The 12,109-nt window shown below is 36.0% G+C and overlaps 1 protein-coding gene across 3 annotated transcripts; it reads right to left on the reverse strand.

The window, feature by feature from the left end:
- Positions 1–816: 816 nt before the first annotated feature.
- On the reverse strand, positions 817–10,595 carry cdc25d (cell division cycle 25 homolog d). 3 transcript variants are annotated; one of them, XM_049469202.1, is made up of 13 exons: positions 9,908–10,595; positions 9,401–9,502; positions 8,654–8,745; positions 8,358–8,379; positions 8,242–8,278; positions 7,985–8,071; positions 7,221–7,361; positions 6,171–6,275; positions 5,922–5,984; positions 5,187–5,285; positions 2,886–3,142; positions 1,968–2,085; positions 817–1,097 (listed from the first exon to the last, which is right to left on the reverse strand). In XM_049469202.1, exons 2-13 carry the CDS (start codon positions 9,472–9,474, stop codon positions 960–962), a joined length of 1,233 nt encoding a protein of 410 aa, XP_049325159.1. In that variant the 5' UTR covers positions 9,475–9,502; positions 9,908–10,595; the 3' UTR covers positions 817–959. The 3 variants fall into 3 exon arrangements, with proteins under 3 accessions (XP_049325159.1, XP_049325158.1, XP_049325157.1); XM_049469201.1 differs by having other exon boundaries at positions 7,221–7,358; positions 8,654–8,748; XM_049469200.1 differs by having other exon boundaries at positions 8,654–8,748; positions 9,908–10,594.
- Between the last annotated feature and the right edge of the window lie 1,514 nt (positions 10,596–12,109).

Below are 12,109 nucleotides of genomic sequence, written 5' to 3' on the forward strand. Positions count from 1 at the left end.
CACTCACTCCTGTTACTAACACTCATTCCTGTTACTGTTAGTAACATTCCTGTTACTAACACTCATTCCTGTTACTGGCACTCAGTCATGTTACTGGTACTCAGTCCAGTTACTGTCAGTCATTCCTGTTACTGTAACTCACTCCTGTGACTAACACTCATCCTGTTACTGGAATTCACTCTTGGCACTTATGTCCATAAAATTGTACTTTTTATTGTTTTGAAGTATCTAAAAATTTTGTTTTCACTTTGTTAGTGTGGGTTATTAAGGGTATTGACAACTTTTAAAGAGACAGTGCCCTATTTTACACCCTGTTCAAGGCGTGTAGTGATGCTCATTGCTATCCTACACTCCGCCAACAGTCTATTCTCACACCTTTCTCCTGCATTGTTTACATAGCAACAGTGCTTTTGAATATATTTACACTGATGGGTGTGGTCTGCAAATGAGGTGTGTTCAGGTAAATTTCTGGATTATTTCTAATGTATTTCTAGGTTGCTGCACAGTTAAAATAGCAATCCACCAAAGTCAGAGCTCAACTGGCTCTTGGTTTATATTATATTATGCCTAAAAACACATCCATGATTAATTAAGAGAAAATGTCAAGTTGTGCTAAGTGTACCTTTCCCGTCGTTATGATAGCAAAGGCACACTGACACGCTCTAACTCAAGCTGCACGGTGCACGGTTGGCGACTTGAATATAGATCACTAAAATGCAGCCTGTAGTGTTTTTAATACACCTGCATTGTTGCAAAAATAGCTTGGTCATCACCTCACCACACACACACACATACACACACACACACACACACAGGTAGAGCATCACGTTCAGCTTTATTAGGTGAGGTCTGTCAGAAGCACTACAGTACAGAGCAGACACTGCACACACAGCTATAATGTAATATGATGTGATGATGCAATGTGATGGGATGGGGACAAGGCCGACTGATGGTCACTGTTAAAATCGTGCCGTCCTCTGCTGTGATCTGATTGGCCGTCTGCTGTGATGCGGATTCTTTTTCCTGCTGAATCGTTGAAGCTGCTCCCTGAAGTCCTGATGACGCATGGGGACATAATTGCAGGGATCACACAGATCCTGATACACAGAGAGAGAGAGAGAATAATGAATGATTGACAGACAGAAAAGAATAAATTAACAGATATACAGTATCTTATATACGGCTCTGGAAAAAAATATTTTCTTGAAAACCTCTGGAATTTAATCAAGAGGAAGATGGATCATCACAAACCATCAAACCACCAAACTGAACTGCTTGAATTTTTGCACCAGGAGTAAAGGAGCATAAAGTTATCCAAAAGCAGTGTGTAAGACTGGTGGAGGAGAAAATGATGCCTTTTCTCATTTTCTTCAAATAAATGCTCGAAATGACAATATTTTATTTGGAATTTGGGAAAAACAGAAAAAATAAGAGACCACCTCAGTTTCTGAATCAGTTTCTCTGATTTTGCTATTTATAGGTTTATGTTTGAGTAAAATGAACATTGTTGTTTTATTCTATAAACTACAGACAACATTTCTCCCAAATTCCAGATAAAAATATTTTAGTCATTTAGAGCATTTATTTGCAGAGAATGAGAAATGGCTGAAATAACAAGAAAGATGCAAAGAAAACAAGTTCATATTCATAAAGTTTTAAGAGTTCAGAAATCAATATTTGGTGGAATAACCCTGTTTTTTAATCACAGTTTTTATGCATCTTGGCATCATGTTCTCCTCCACCAGTCTTACACACTGCTTTTGGATAACTTTATGCTGCTTTACTCCTGGTGCAAAAATTCAAGCAGTTCAGTTTGGTGGTTTGATGGCTTGTGTAAAATCAAAGAATCTCATCATTTTTAAGTCGTCCTTTTTTTAGAGCTGAATGTACTATATAGAGTAATTAAATATACATATAAAAATGAATAACTGTATGTGTGTGTGTGTGTGTGTGTGTGTGTGTGTTACCGGGTAGTGTGTGTAGAAGTGTTTGTATCCTCCCTGCAGCAGGTAGAGTTCAGGATAGAGCAGTAGAGGATAATTCTGAGTATTTACAGCTCGATCCAGCTCCCTCAGATACTGACACCTACAGACACACACAGGAGCATCTTCACTCAGTATCATATAAACATATATAGTTCATTATTTAATGTTTTTATATTTAATTTTTAATTTCCCCTACATAGTAAATGAATGGTGAAGTGATCTATCAGACTATGAAGGAACACATAAGGAATCATGTAGTAACTTAAAAGTGTTAAAAAAAAATACTCTGTGAAGAAGCTTTTGCTCTTTTCTGGGGAGCTGTTAACTTTTAGAAATTTCTGAGGCTGGTAACTCTAATAAACTTATCCTGTGGCCCTGATGAGTGCCAGTTTCATCATTATAATGTTTTTAATAATCCTTGTTTTGAGGGCACTTGAGAAAACTTTTAAAATTCTTTTTTTTTTTTTTCGGATTAAATGACCTTAATTTTTTCCTAAAGTCATTTTTTTCTCTATTTAGTTAGAAGTTCTTGCTTCTCCTAATATGGATTAAAACTCTACCTCTTCACTACTTTACTTTAACTGATGCTCTCAAACACTTTATTAAGAGACAAGAAATTCAAGTAATTAACTCTTGATGAGTTCAGCACAGCTGTTAATTGAAAGCCTGAATTCCAGGTGACTCTACCTCATAAAACTGACTGAGAAAATCCAGCAGAGATGTGCAAAACTGTCTAATCTAAACAAGAGGAGATACTCTGAAGAATCTAAACTATAAAATATATTCTGGTTTGAGTATTTTTTTTTGTTACTAAATAATTTCATATGTTTTTCTTCATAGTTTGGATGAGTTTAGTATTAATCTACGATGCAGAACATTAAAAAAATGTTGCTCTCTCACAGGCGTGGTCCTCTCTCTGATGAAAACTCGCAGTGGAAAACGATCAGCTTCCTGGGAGATGATGATCCTCCATCTTTAATCTCTCCTGATACTGCTGATGACCGGGATCCACCACTGCCCGGACCCTGCACTCCCCCCACAGCGCCCGCCTCTGGACTACGAGGGTCCTGCTGAGCTCCTGGAGAAGTCTGGAAGTTGGAGAAGCTCTGGAGGAAGGCTTGGTGGATCTGATGCTCAGTGTACAGGTTCACCGCTCCCTGCAGAAAAGACCAAGATCAGAACCAGTAAACTAAACTATAACTATCTAAATCAGGGGTGTCCAAACTACGGCCTGCGGGCCATTTGCGGCCTGTTTCCTTTTTTGAAGCGGCCCGCGAGGTATTTTAGAAATAGAATGAAAGTTGGCCCGCTGTTAAGCAGGTTTTTATAATGTGAGATTCAAAGTTTGAACGCTAGGTGTCAGAAACGGGCCAAAGAGTCTAAAAGCGGAGAGGGTGCACATTTCTAGCGCAGAAAAACGGGGCAAAGAGTCTAAAAGCAGAGAGAGTGCGCAGTGGTAGCGCAGAAAAACGGGGCAAAGAGTCTAAAAGCAGAGAGGGTGCGCATTTCTAGCGCAGAAAAACGGGCCAAAGAGTCTAAAAGCGGAGAGGGAGCGCATTTCTAGCGCAGAAAAACGGGCCAAAGAGTCTAAAAGCGGAGAGAGTGCGCATTTCTAGCGCAGAAAAACGGGCCAAAGAGTCTAAAAGCGGAGAGAGTGCGCATTTCTAGCGCAGAAAAACGGGCCAAAGAGTCTAGAAGCGGAGAGAGAGTGCGCATTTCTAGCGCAGAAAAACGGGTCAAAGAGTCTAAAAGTTGCCGTAATTAAGGAGTTTAATATTAAGAGACATCATGAAATTAAACATCAATTTGAAAAATCTTAGTTTACACAACACTGTCAAAGATAAAAATAGTAAGTCAAGTAACATGGTGTGTAAATGAAATAATCAGGAAAATGTATTATTTAAAGTGGTATATTTCATTATTTGTTTTATTACAGAGTCTGTGGCCCGTGACTTCAAATATATTTCTCCTTCTGGCCCCCAACAAAAAAAGTTTGGACACCCCTGATCTATATGCAACACTTCAGCTAAAAACATCATTATTTTAAACATATATTTACACTAATTAATAAATGTGCAGGTCTAAATCTACACACACTCATAAAACAGAAAAACAGTGAGGGGTGTTGGATTATCTCTAATATACTTTTGTGTATAAAGCATATTTCAGGCTTTAGGATTAGAAGATTTGAAGATTAAGTCTTGAAGTTTATCCAATGCTGTTCTTTAGCATTCAGTTTGGGTAGAAAAGCTATAATACAGCTAACGAAAGCTAATATTATTGATAAACTGCTTTAATCTTAAATTTCAAAAAATTCAGGAGCATTTCAGAACAACCTATACAGGACAAAATATACAGCTCTGGAAAAAATAAGAGAGCACTTAAAAGTGATGAGTTTCTTTGATTTTACCAAAATTGAAAACCTCTGGAATATAATCAAGAGGAAGATGGATGATCACAAGCCATCAAACCAAACTGAACTGCTTGAATTTTTGCACCAGGAGTGAAGCAGCATAAAGTTATCCAAAAGCAGTGTGTAAGACTGGTGGAGGAGAACATGAAGCGCTGTCTTCATTTTACAGTGGACATCATATATTGCCTTATTTTTTCAAATGTTTTGTTGCACGTTTGTTGTTTTTAATCAGAATATACTATAAACGAACCAATGAAAACATTTCTAAGCCAATTAAACAATAGCTTAGCCCCGCCCACTGCACTGGAAAAGAACAAACAGCACTAGGGCCAAAGAGGCCAATTAAACGAGGTTATATTTTACTAATTGTATGCAATTTAAAACACTTTTCCATGTTTATTTTAGTGTTTATGTGTGGTTTTTGAACAAAAAGGTCAATATCAGATCTACAAAAAATATGTTAAACTGCTTCCAATCCAATAGACATAAAAAAACTGTTACTTATTTTAGTTAACTGGATTTAATGTTAATATAGATTTTACATTATAATAGTAGAGTCTTCCTTTGTGTGCATCACACATAGAAAACAGCATTATTTTTATTATTGATTTTTTTTTTTAAACACTGGCACAAAATTCAGGTCTGAAGGGGTTTAAATGGATTAAAACACAGACTGTTCCAAAAACCACTTGATCAGATCTATTTGAGATTAATGAACCCCTGAAGGGGTTATTGATTTAGACAGGCAGATTTGCTAAGATTTTTGCCCTGTTATTAACGTTAGTTACCTTAATGTGTCCTCCTTTAAACTCGTATGGGTACCGACAGTCTATGATGAGGAAATCTTCCACCACAGCGCTGAACTGAGCAGTGATCAGACCCGCCACCTGCAGAACACCACAGAACATCTATATATTAGTCCAAATCAATATATAGCACTTCAGTTTCTGAATCAGTTTCTCTGATTTTGCTATTTATAGGTTTATGTTTGAGTAAAATGAACATTGTTGTTTTATTCTATAAACTACAAACAACATTTCTCCCAAATTCCAAATAAAAATAATTTAGTCATTTAGAGCATTTATTTGCAGAAAATGAGAAATGGCTGAAAAAACGATGCAGAGCTTTCAGACCTCAAATAAGTTCAGAAATCAATATTTGGTGGAATAACCCTGATTTTTACACAGTTTTCATGCATCTTGGCATCATGTTTTCCTCCACCAGTCTTACACACTGCTTTTGGATAACTTTATGCTGCTTTACTCCTGGTGCAAAAATTCAAGCAGTTCAGCTTGGTTTGATGGCTTGTGATCATCCACCTTCCTCTTGATTATATTATAGAGGTTTTTAAAATCAAAGAAAGTCATAATCGATTTTTTTATTGTTTCGTTTTTTTTCAGAGCTTTATAATATATGTACAGTATATATATATATATATATATATATATATATATATATATATATATATATATATATTCAGAGTGTGTGAAGTGTGTGAAGTGTGTGGAGTGTATTTTACTCACAGTCTGAGCAGAAACACAATGAAGCTCCTGATAACCCACACGCTCCACAGGAAGCACATGATGCTGTAAAACATCAGTACATCACTTATTACAGTTGTTTACAGCTCGGTATATATCCTACATAATAACACATATTAATATATTAAACTGTAATAACTGCTGTTAAAGCTCTGCAGTACTGATGGTTTATTACAGAGCTGATGGATATCATTCTGTTATTTATAACACACAGGTATCAGTGTGCTGTACCTTACTGAAGTCTCCAATCAGGTGCTGGTCAGTGACGGTTGGCTCAGGGATGTGTGTGTGAGCAGATTTCCTCCTGGACCTCAGTCTTTGGAAGAGTGCAACCGACTGGACAAACAGAGAAAAGGATTTAATTCCATGTAATTACATTTTATTTCATTAAAAAATATATGTATGTATATGTAAGCTTGTAGTAACTCTTCACAATTCTTGTTGTAATTAAACTTATTTTTCTCTGAATCTTATAGTACACATATTTAACTATTTAAAACATGTTTTGGTCAAACTCAGGTCGCTTTACTTAATTTTTTACTAAGATTTCTAATCCGAAGATGATTACAAAACTAATGTGACATTTAAAAAGCATGTTTAAAAGCAAGTCCACAAATTCATTTGATTTTCTCTCAGGGAAGTCTCTATTTAAAATAAATCGACTGCATGTTCAAATATTTGATGTTTATGACAACAAAATTACTCCTGTTACTGAAACTTACTCGTGTTAATTTCTATGTTTTGAGTAACAGGACTGAAAGTAACAGGAATGAGTTTTCAGCATAGAATGATCAAAAACATGAAAAATAGCTGAGCACATTGTAGTGATTTTCCCAGAATTTGTATTTTCACAATAAACAAATAAGATAACAAGATAGGTAACAGGAGTGAGTGTTAAGATTGAGCTCCTCAGTCATTGTTACAATAAGACCAAATATACAGATAAACTAATGATGGAACTTAATTTGGTCTTCCCACGATCTTCAGAAGAACCAGCTGATGTCACTTCCTGTTGTAGATGTGACTTGTTGTTTCAGATGATCAGGGTAATGTGTAACGGTAACATGTGTAATGTAACCTAAATATTATGGATTTATTATGGAAAAAATGTTCAGCTGGCAACACATTATTCAACCCTAACTCATGCAGGGAGTAGCTTCTCACCATACTGTGGTCATGGAAAAAATGTTCATCTGTTTTAGAAAGATCAAATTATTGGCATGTTAACAAACACAATTACAGCCAAAAATAGTAAAGGTTAAATAAAACTCATTGCTGTACCTCTGGATCAGGTGATTGTGGTTGGCTGTGGTGAACAGCGCCCTCTTGTGGAGAGCTGTGATTGGGTCTCTTCACTTTGCTCCGCACCTCCTCCTCAGAGTCAGGACTGGACCTGCTGAACAGCTTCACCCGCACTCGCTTCTGCAGCACAGAACACTACCTTACCCACAATGCACTACATTACCGACAATACACTACATTACCCACATTACATTACCAATAGAACACTACATTACCTACAATACACTACATTACCCACATTACATTACCAATAGAACACTACATTACCTACAATACACTACATTACCCACAATACACTACATTACCCACATTACATTACCAATAGAACACTACATGACCCACAATACACTACATTACCCACAATACTCTACATTACCCACATTACATTACCAATAGAACACTAAATTACCCACAATACACTACACTACCCACATTACATTACCAATATAACACTACATGACCCACAATACACTACATTACCCACATTACATTACCAATAGAACACTACATTACCCACGATACACTACATTACCCACAATACATTACCAATAGAACACTACATTACCCACGATACACTACATTACCCACATTACATTACCAATAGAACACTACATTACCCACAATACACTACACTACCCACATTACATTACCAATAGAACACTACATGACCCACGATACACTACATTACCCACGATACACTACATTACCCACAATACACAATAGGTTAACCCTGTAATACTGACGCGAGTGTGTGCACTCTCATTCTCCTTCCCATCTTCATCACCTTCATCATCATCATCTCCTCGTATACGCCTGGCATGCCGCCACCGCTACACACACACACACACACACACACAGTATATAAACACATTATACAAAATAAATTTAGATTCATTAGATTCATTAGATACCACTTATCAATTTCTTGGTGTTATTGTTTTTTAATGAATAATAACAGCACTAGAATAAGTATTATCAAAGTATAAAAAGTTTATGGTACCAGTTTTAATGATGGCCACTGGGGTGAGGACATTTTACTGTAGGAGAAGAATACAGATTAATATCTGTCACACTGACAACACACTGAATGAACACCCAAAACATTAACACACTCACCTCTGAGGTGTCCTCCTGCTGACTGTAAGCACACACACACACACACACACATGCAATATGATATCAGAGTCATAACAAACATAATGGCTTCAGATCAATTTATTAGCATTCATTCTCAGGTTTATATTTTATGTTTTGTCATAAGAAAGCTATAGGGACCAGTTGTAATAAGTAGTATAGGGGTCACGATATTTAAACAAGCATATATATATGAGCGGTTCAGGCAAAAGTGTGCTTTTCTTCTGTGTGTGTGTGTGTGTGTGTGTGTGTGTGTGTGTGTGTGGGCGTGTCTGGACCTGTTGGCGTCTCTGGTAGTTGGTTTCTCTGGTCTGTGTGCTTTCTCTCAGGACTCTTCAGCTCCAGAGACACTTCACCCTCAGGACTCAAACTACTGCCAAAATACATAATACATACATTTATATACTGAATCATTTATAATAGTAAATACAGAATCATTAATACTATGTATTAAATAGTTTATAGTGTAAATACTGAATCATTTAAAATAGATACTGAATCATTTATAGTAGTAAATACTACATTTATAATTAGTACTGATTATTTTATAACATACACTTAAGCTTTTATAATACACACTGAAACATATATACTGCATAATATATAATATATACTGAATCATTTATAATATATACTGAATCCTGTATACTTGTAAATACTGAATCATTTATAATATGTACTGAATCCTGTATACTAGTAAATACTGAATCATATATAAATAATATCTAAAAAAATAAAATTGGTACATGCTAAATATTTTGTATTCCATTCCAACTAGATTATATTAATTACTGACCACTTTGTAGTTATATAAATATATGTATACATATAATACATATAAATGAACCAAAAATACTGAATACTGATTCAAAATTAGATGTAGAGTTGTGAGTAGAGCGGCTGTTTACGCTGTGATTCACATATTCATATACCACAACAGTAATCTGCCTGAGAAATGAAAAAGAACATGCACTATATTTTTGATTATTGCATATTAAATATAATATCTGGACGGATAATCGTACCTGTGCTGGGAGAGGAGGCTCTGCATGCAGGTGGAGAGCTCTGATACCGGTGAAAGTTCAGAAACCGTCTCCATTCAAACTCCTCAGGAGGTTAAAGGTCAACTATTAATACAATAAAACACGATGTGAGATTCATCCTGACCGATCTGATTATAGATTTAATGAACAGACGCTGGTAGAGTCTGGCACCTCTTACACAGTGTCAGATACTAACGCACTGCAACTCAAACAAGGGTTGTTCTCTATTATGGGGAACCTGAGCTAAACGTTATATGCAAATCATGTTTCAGATTTTATCAGAGACTATGCAAATCAAGCGGATCAAGCAGCATATTAGTTATATAAATTATGCAAATCATATCATTAATTACCGTATATTTATATAAAATTCTAACATCCATCTGTGTGATGGTTGTTGCTTAAAAAAGAAACTTGCATTGTTTGACTTAATAAACTAATAAGCTAATAAACATGATTAAATCAGTTGATCAGCTTTTTTTCTCTTACCTGAAAGTCTGATGAAGAGCTGTTGAAGAGCTGATGAAGAGCTGTTTAGAGAGCTAATGAAGATCTAACACAGACCTGCTGAACAGCTAATAAACAACTGCTTAAAGATCTAGTGAAGAGCTAACAAAGAGATGATGAGCTGATGAAGAGCTAATTAAAGACCTGACAAGGAGGTAACTAAAGATCTGCTTAAGAGATAATTAAAGATCTGATGAAGAGCTGACAAGGATCTGATCGAGAGCTACCTAAGAATCTGATGAGCAGCTGATGAAGAGATGATGGACAGTTGATGAAGAGTTTCTTAAATATTTGGTGGGTACTTGAAGAAAAGCCTAGAAGAGCTGATAGAAAGAAGAGCCGTTAAAGAGCTGATAAAAGATTTGATGAACTGCTGATGAAGAGCTTTCGAAGAGCTGATGAGCTATTCAAGATCTGATGAAGAGCTGATGAGGAGCTTTTGAAGAGCTTTTGAAGATCTGATGAAAATCCTTTTTAGGAGCTGATGAGGAGCTTTTGAAGATGGATAGGTGCAGTCAGTGTGAAGAGTCCTCCTGTGTCAGCTGTGCGCGCGCATGGGCAGTATTTAACACCCCGCCGGAGTTTGGCCACGCCCCCTAGAAACATGTGTTACTACAACACGCGCTGCGGGATCAAAGCAGACAGGGAAGCGTGTGCGGTTCCATGGGCACCAACCCTGACAACAGCCGCTAGCGCGCGCTGGTACTGAGATTATATATTATATATGCACAAAAGTATTGGGACACCTGAATATTCACTGTTTCTTTTTAAATAAAGGGTATTAAACATAATGTATTCTGTTTGTGTTGGAGTAACTGTCATTACTGTCCAGAGGAAGCTCTCTACTAGACAATGAAACAGCATTGCTGTGAGGATTTGATTGCATTAAGTATTGCAATACTTCTCTACCAGGAGTAGACAAGCTGCAAGCTGTGTGTGTGTGTTTGCACATCTGTGTCAGCAATAAGTGCAACTCATTTAAAGTAGCTGAATGCAATCATTAAAGGAGGTGTCCACAAATATATGGACTTAACGTGTGCATAGCCAGCTACCTATAAGAGCTAACAAAGCTTAAAAAATGTCCTACAGAAGAGCTGTGACTGGTTCTGTGCACGGTTGATCACTGGTGGATTCACTGGTGGAATAATGATCTCTTAAGTTAGAGTTAGCCAACTCTTGTCAATTTTAGAACCCTATGGATTTTTATATTGCATTATTCTTATTACTCTAAAATACTACTAAAGTGGAGATATAAAGCTCTCATAAACTGTGGTTTGTGTAAGTTTATAAACACACTACCAACTGAGAGTCTCTGTCTCTAATCGAGAGGAGAATTAACACGTCAGAAACGCTTTAAGGTTTATGTGACCACAAGGGGGCGCTCCACAGTAAGTCCATGCAGTTATAGAGTTTATAATTGTTTAATACATTTTATTTTTTTTTTAAATTAGGCATTTTCTAACATACAGAACAGAACAATACCAAACTCGCAGCTTCAGGGCTGCAGATATGTTTAAAGCTTTACAAATTATAAATTATATATACATAAACCTGAAATTAATCAGCACACAGTAGTTAGCAGTAATATATAAATAGTATATATATAAAAAGTATATATAAAATATATAAAGTCTTTGTGTTTATAACTAAGTTTTTTTTTGTTTCTTTAACAAAATAAATCATTCTATTTCCCACAATTAAAATATTATTCTAGACAAGTGGATAGTTAGTCTTTTACATTTTTTGTTTTTAGAATTTAGCTAAACAGAACTAAATCAAATGTTTTATATTGCAGGAATACTTTTTTAAGCTTTTTAAACTCTAGTTCTACTTCAAATTAATCAGAACACAGTATTAAGCAGCAATGCTAGTGCCTTTACTGCATAAAGCTCGTTTACTGAAGTATGACTAAACCATATAAGGGCGTTTTATTTGTGTTTATAGTAAAATAATTTATTCTACTTTCCTTAATTAAAGGAATATTCTAGAAGAATGGAAAGTTAATGTTTTAAAATTGTGTTTTTAGCAGTTTAGCTTTATTGACTCCCTTTCATTTAGTCTCGCTCGCGGGCTCCCTCTATCGGTTATATTGATTTTAGCGCTAGAAAGTGGGCGGTCTCTGTATAAACGGGCTCCGCTGCCACCGTGTTGTGTTTTGTCACGTGCTTGTTCTGTTGCCCGTGG

Source organism: Astyanax mexicanus, chromosome 21 (assembly GCF_023375975.1).
Source record: "Astyanax mexicanus isolate ESR-SI-001 chromosome 21, AstMex3_surface, whole genome shotgun sequence".
In the NCBI taxonomy this organism is placed as follows: domain Eukaryota; kingdom Metazoa; phylum Chordata; class Actinopteri; order Characiformes; family Acestrorhamphidae; genus Astyanax; species Astyanax mexicanus.

What these genes read in the sequence shown, in the direction of transcription:
- cdc25d (XM_049469200.1), bottom strand. Translation starts at nt 9,474, where the DNA reads ATGGAGACGGTTTCTGAACTTTCACCGGTATCAGAGCTCTCCACCTGC. An exon ending in AGCCTCCTCTCCCAGCACAG is followed by an intron (nt 8,749 to 9,400) that starts GTACGATTATCC and finishes GTATTTTGGCAG; the next exon opens with TAGTTTGAGTCCTGAGGGTG. An exon ending in ATGAGAGTGCACACACTCGC is followed by an intron (nt 7,362 to 7,984) that starts GTCAGTATTACA and finishes TCTGTGCTGCAG; the next exon opens with AAGCGAGTGCGGGTGAAGCT.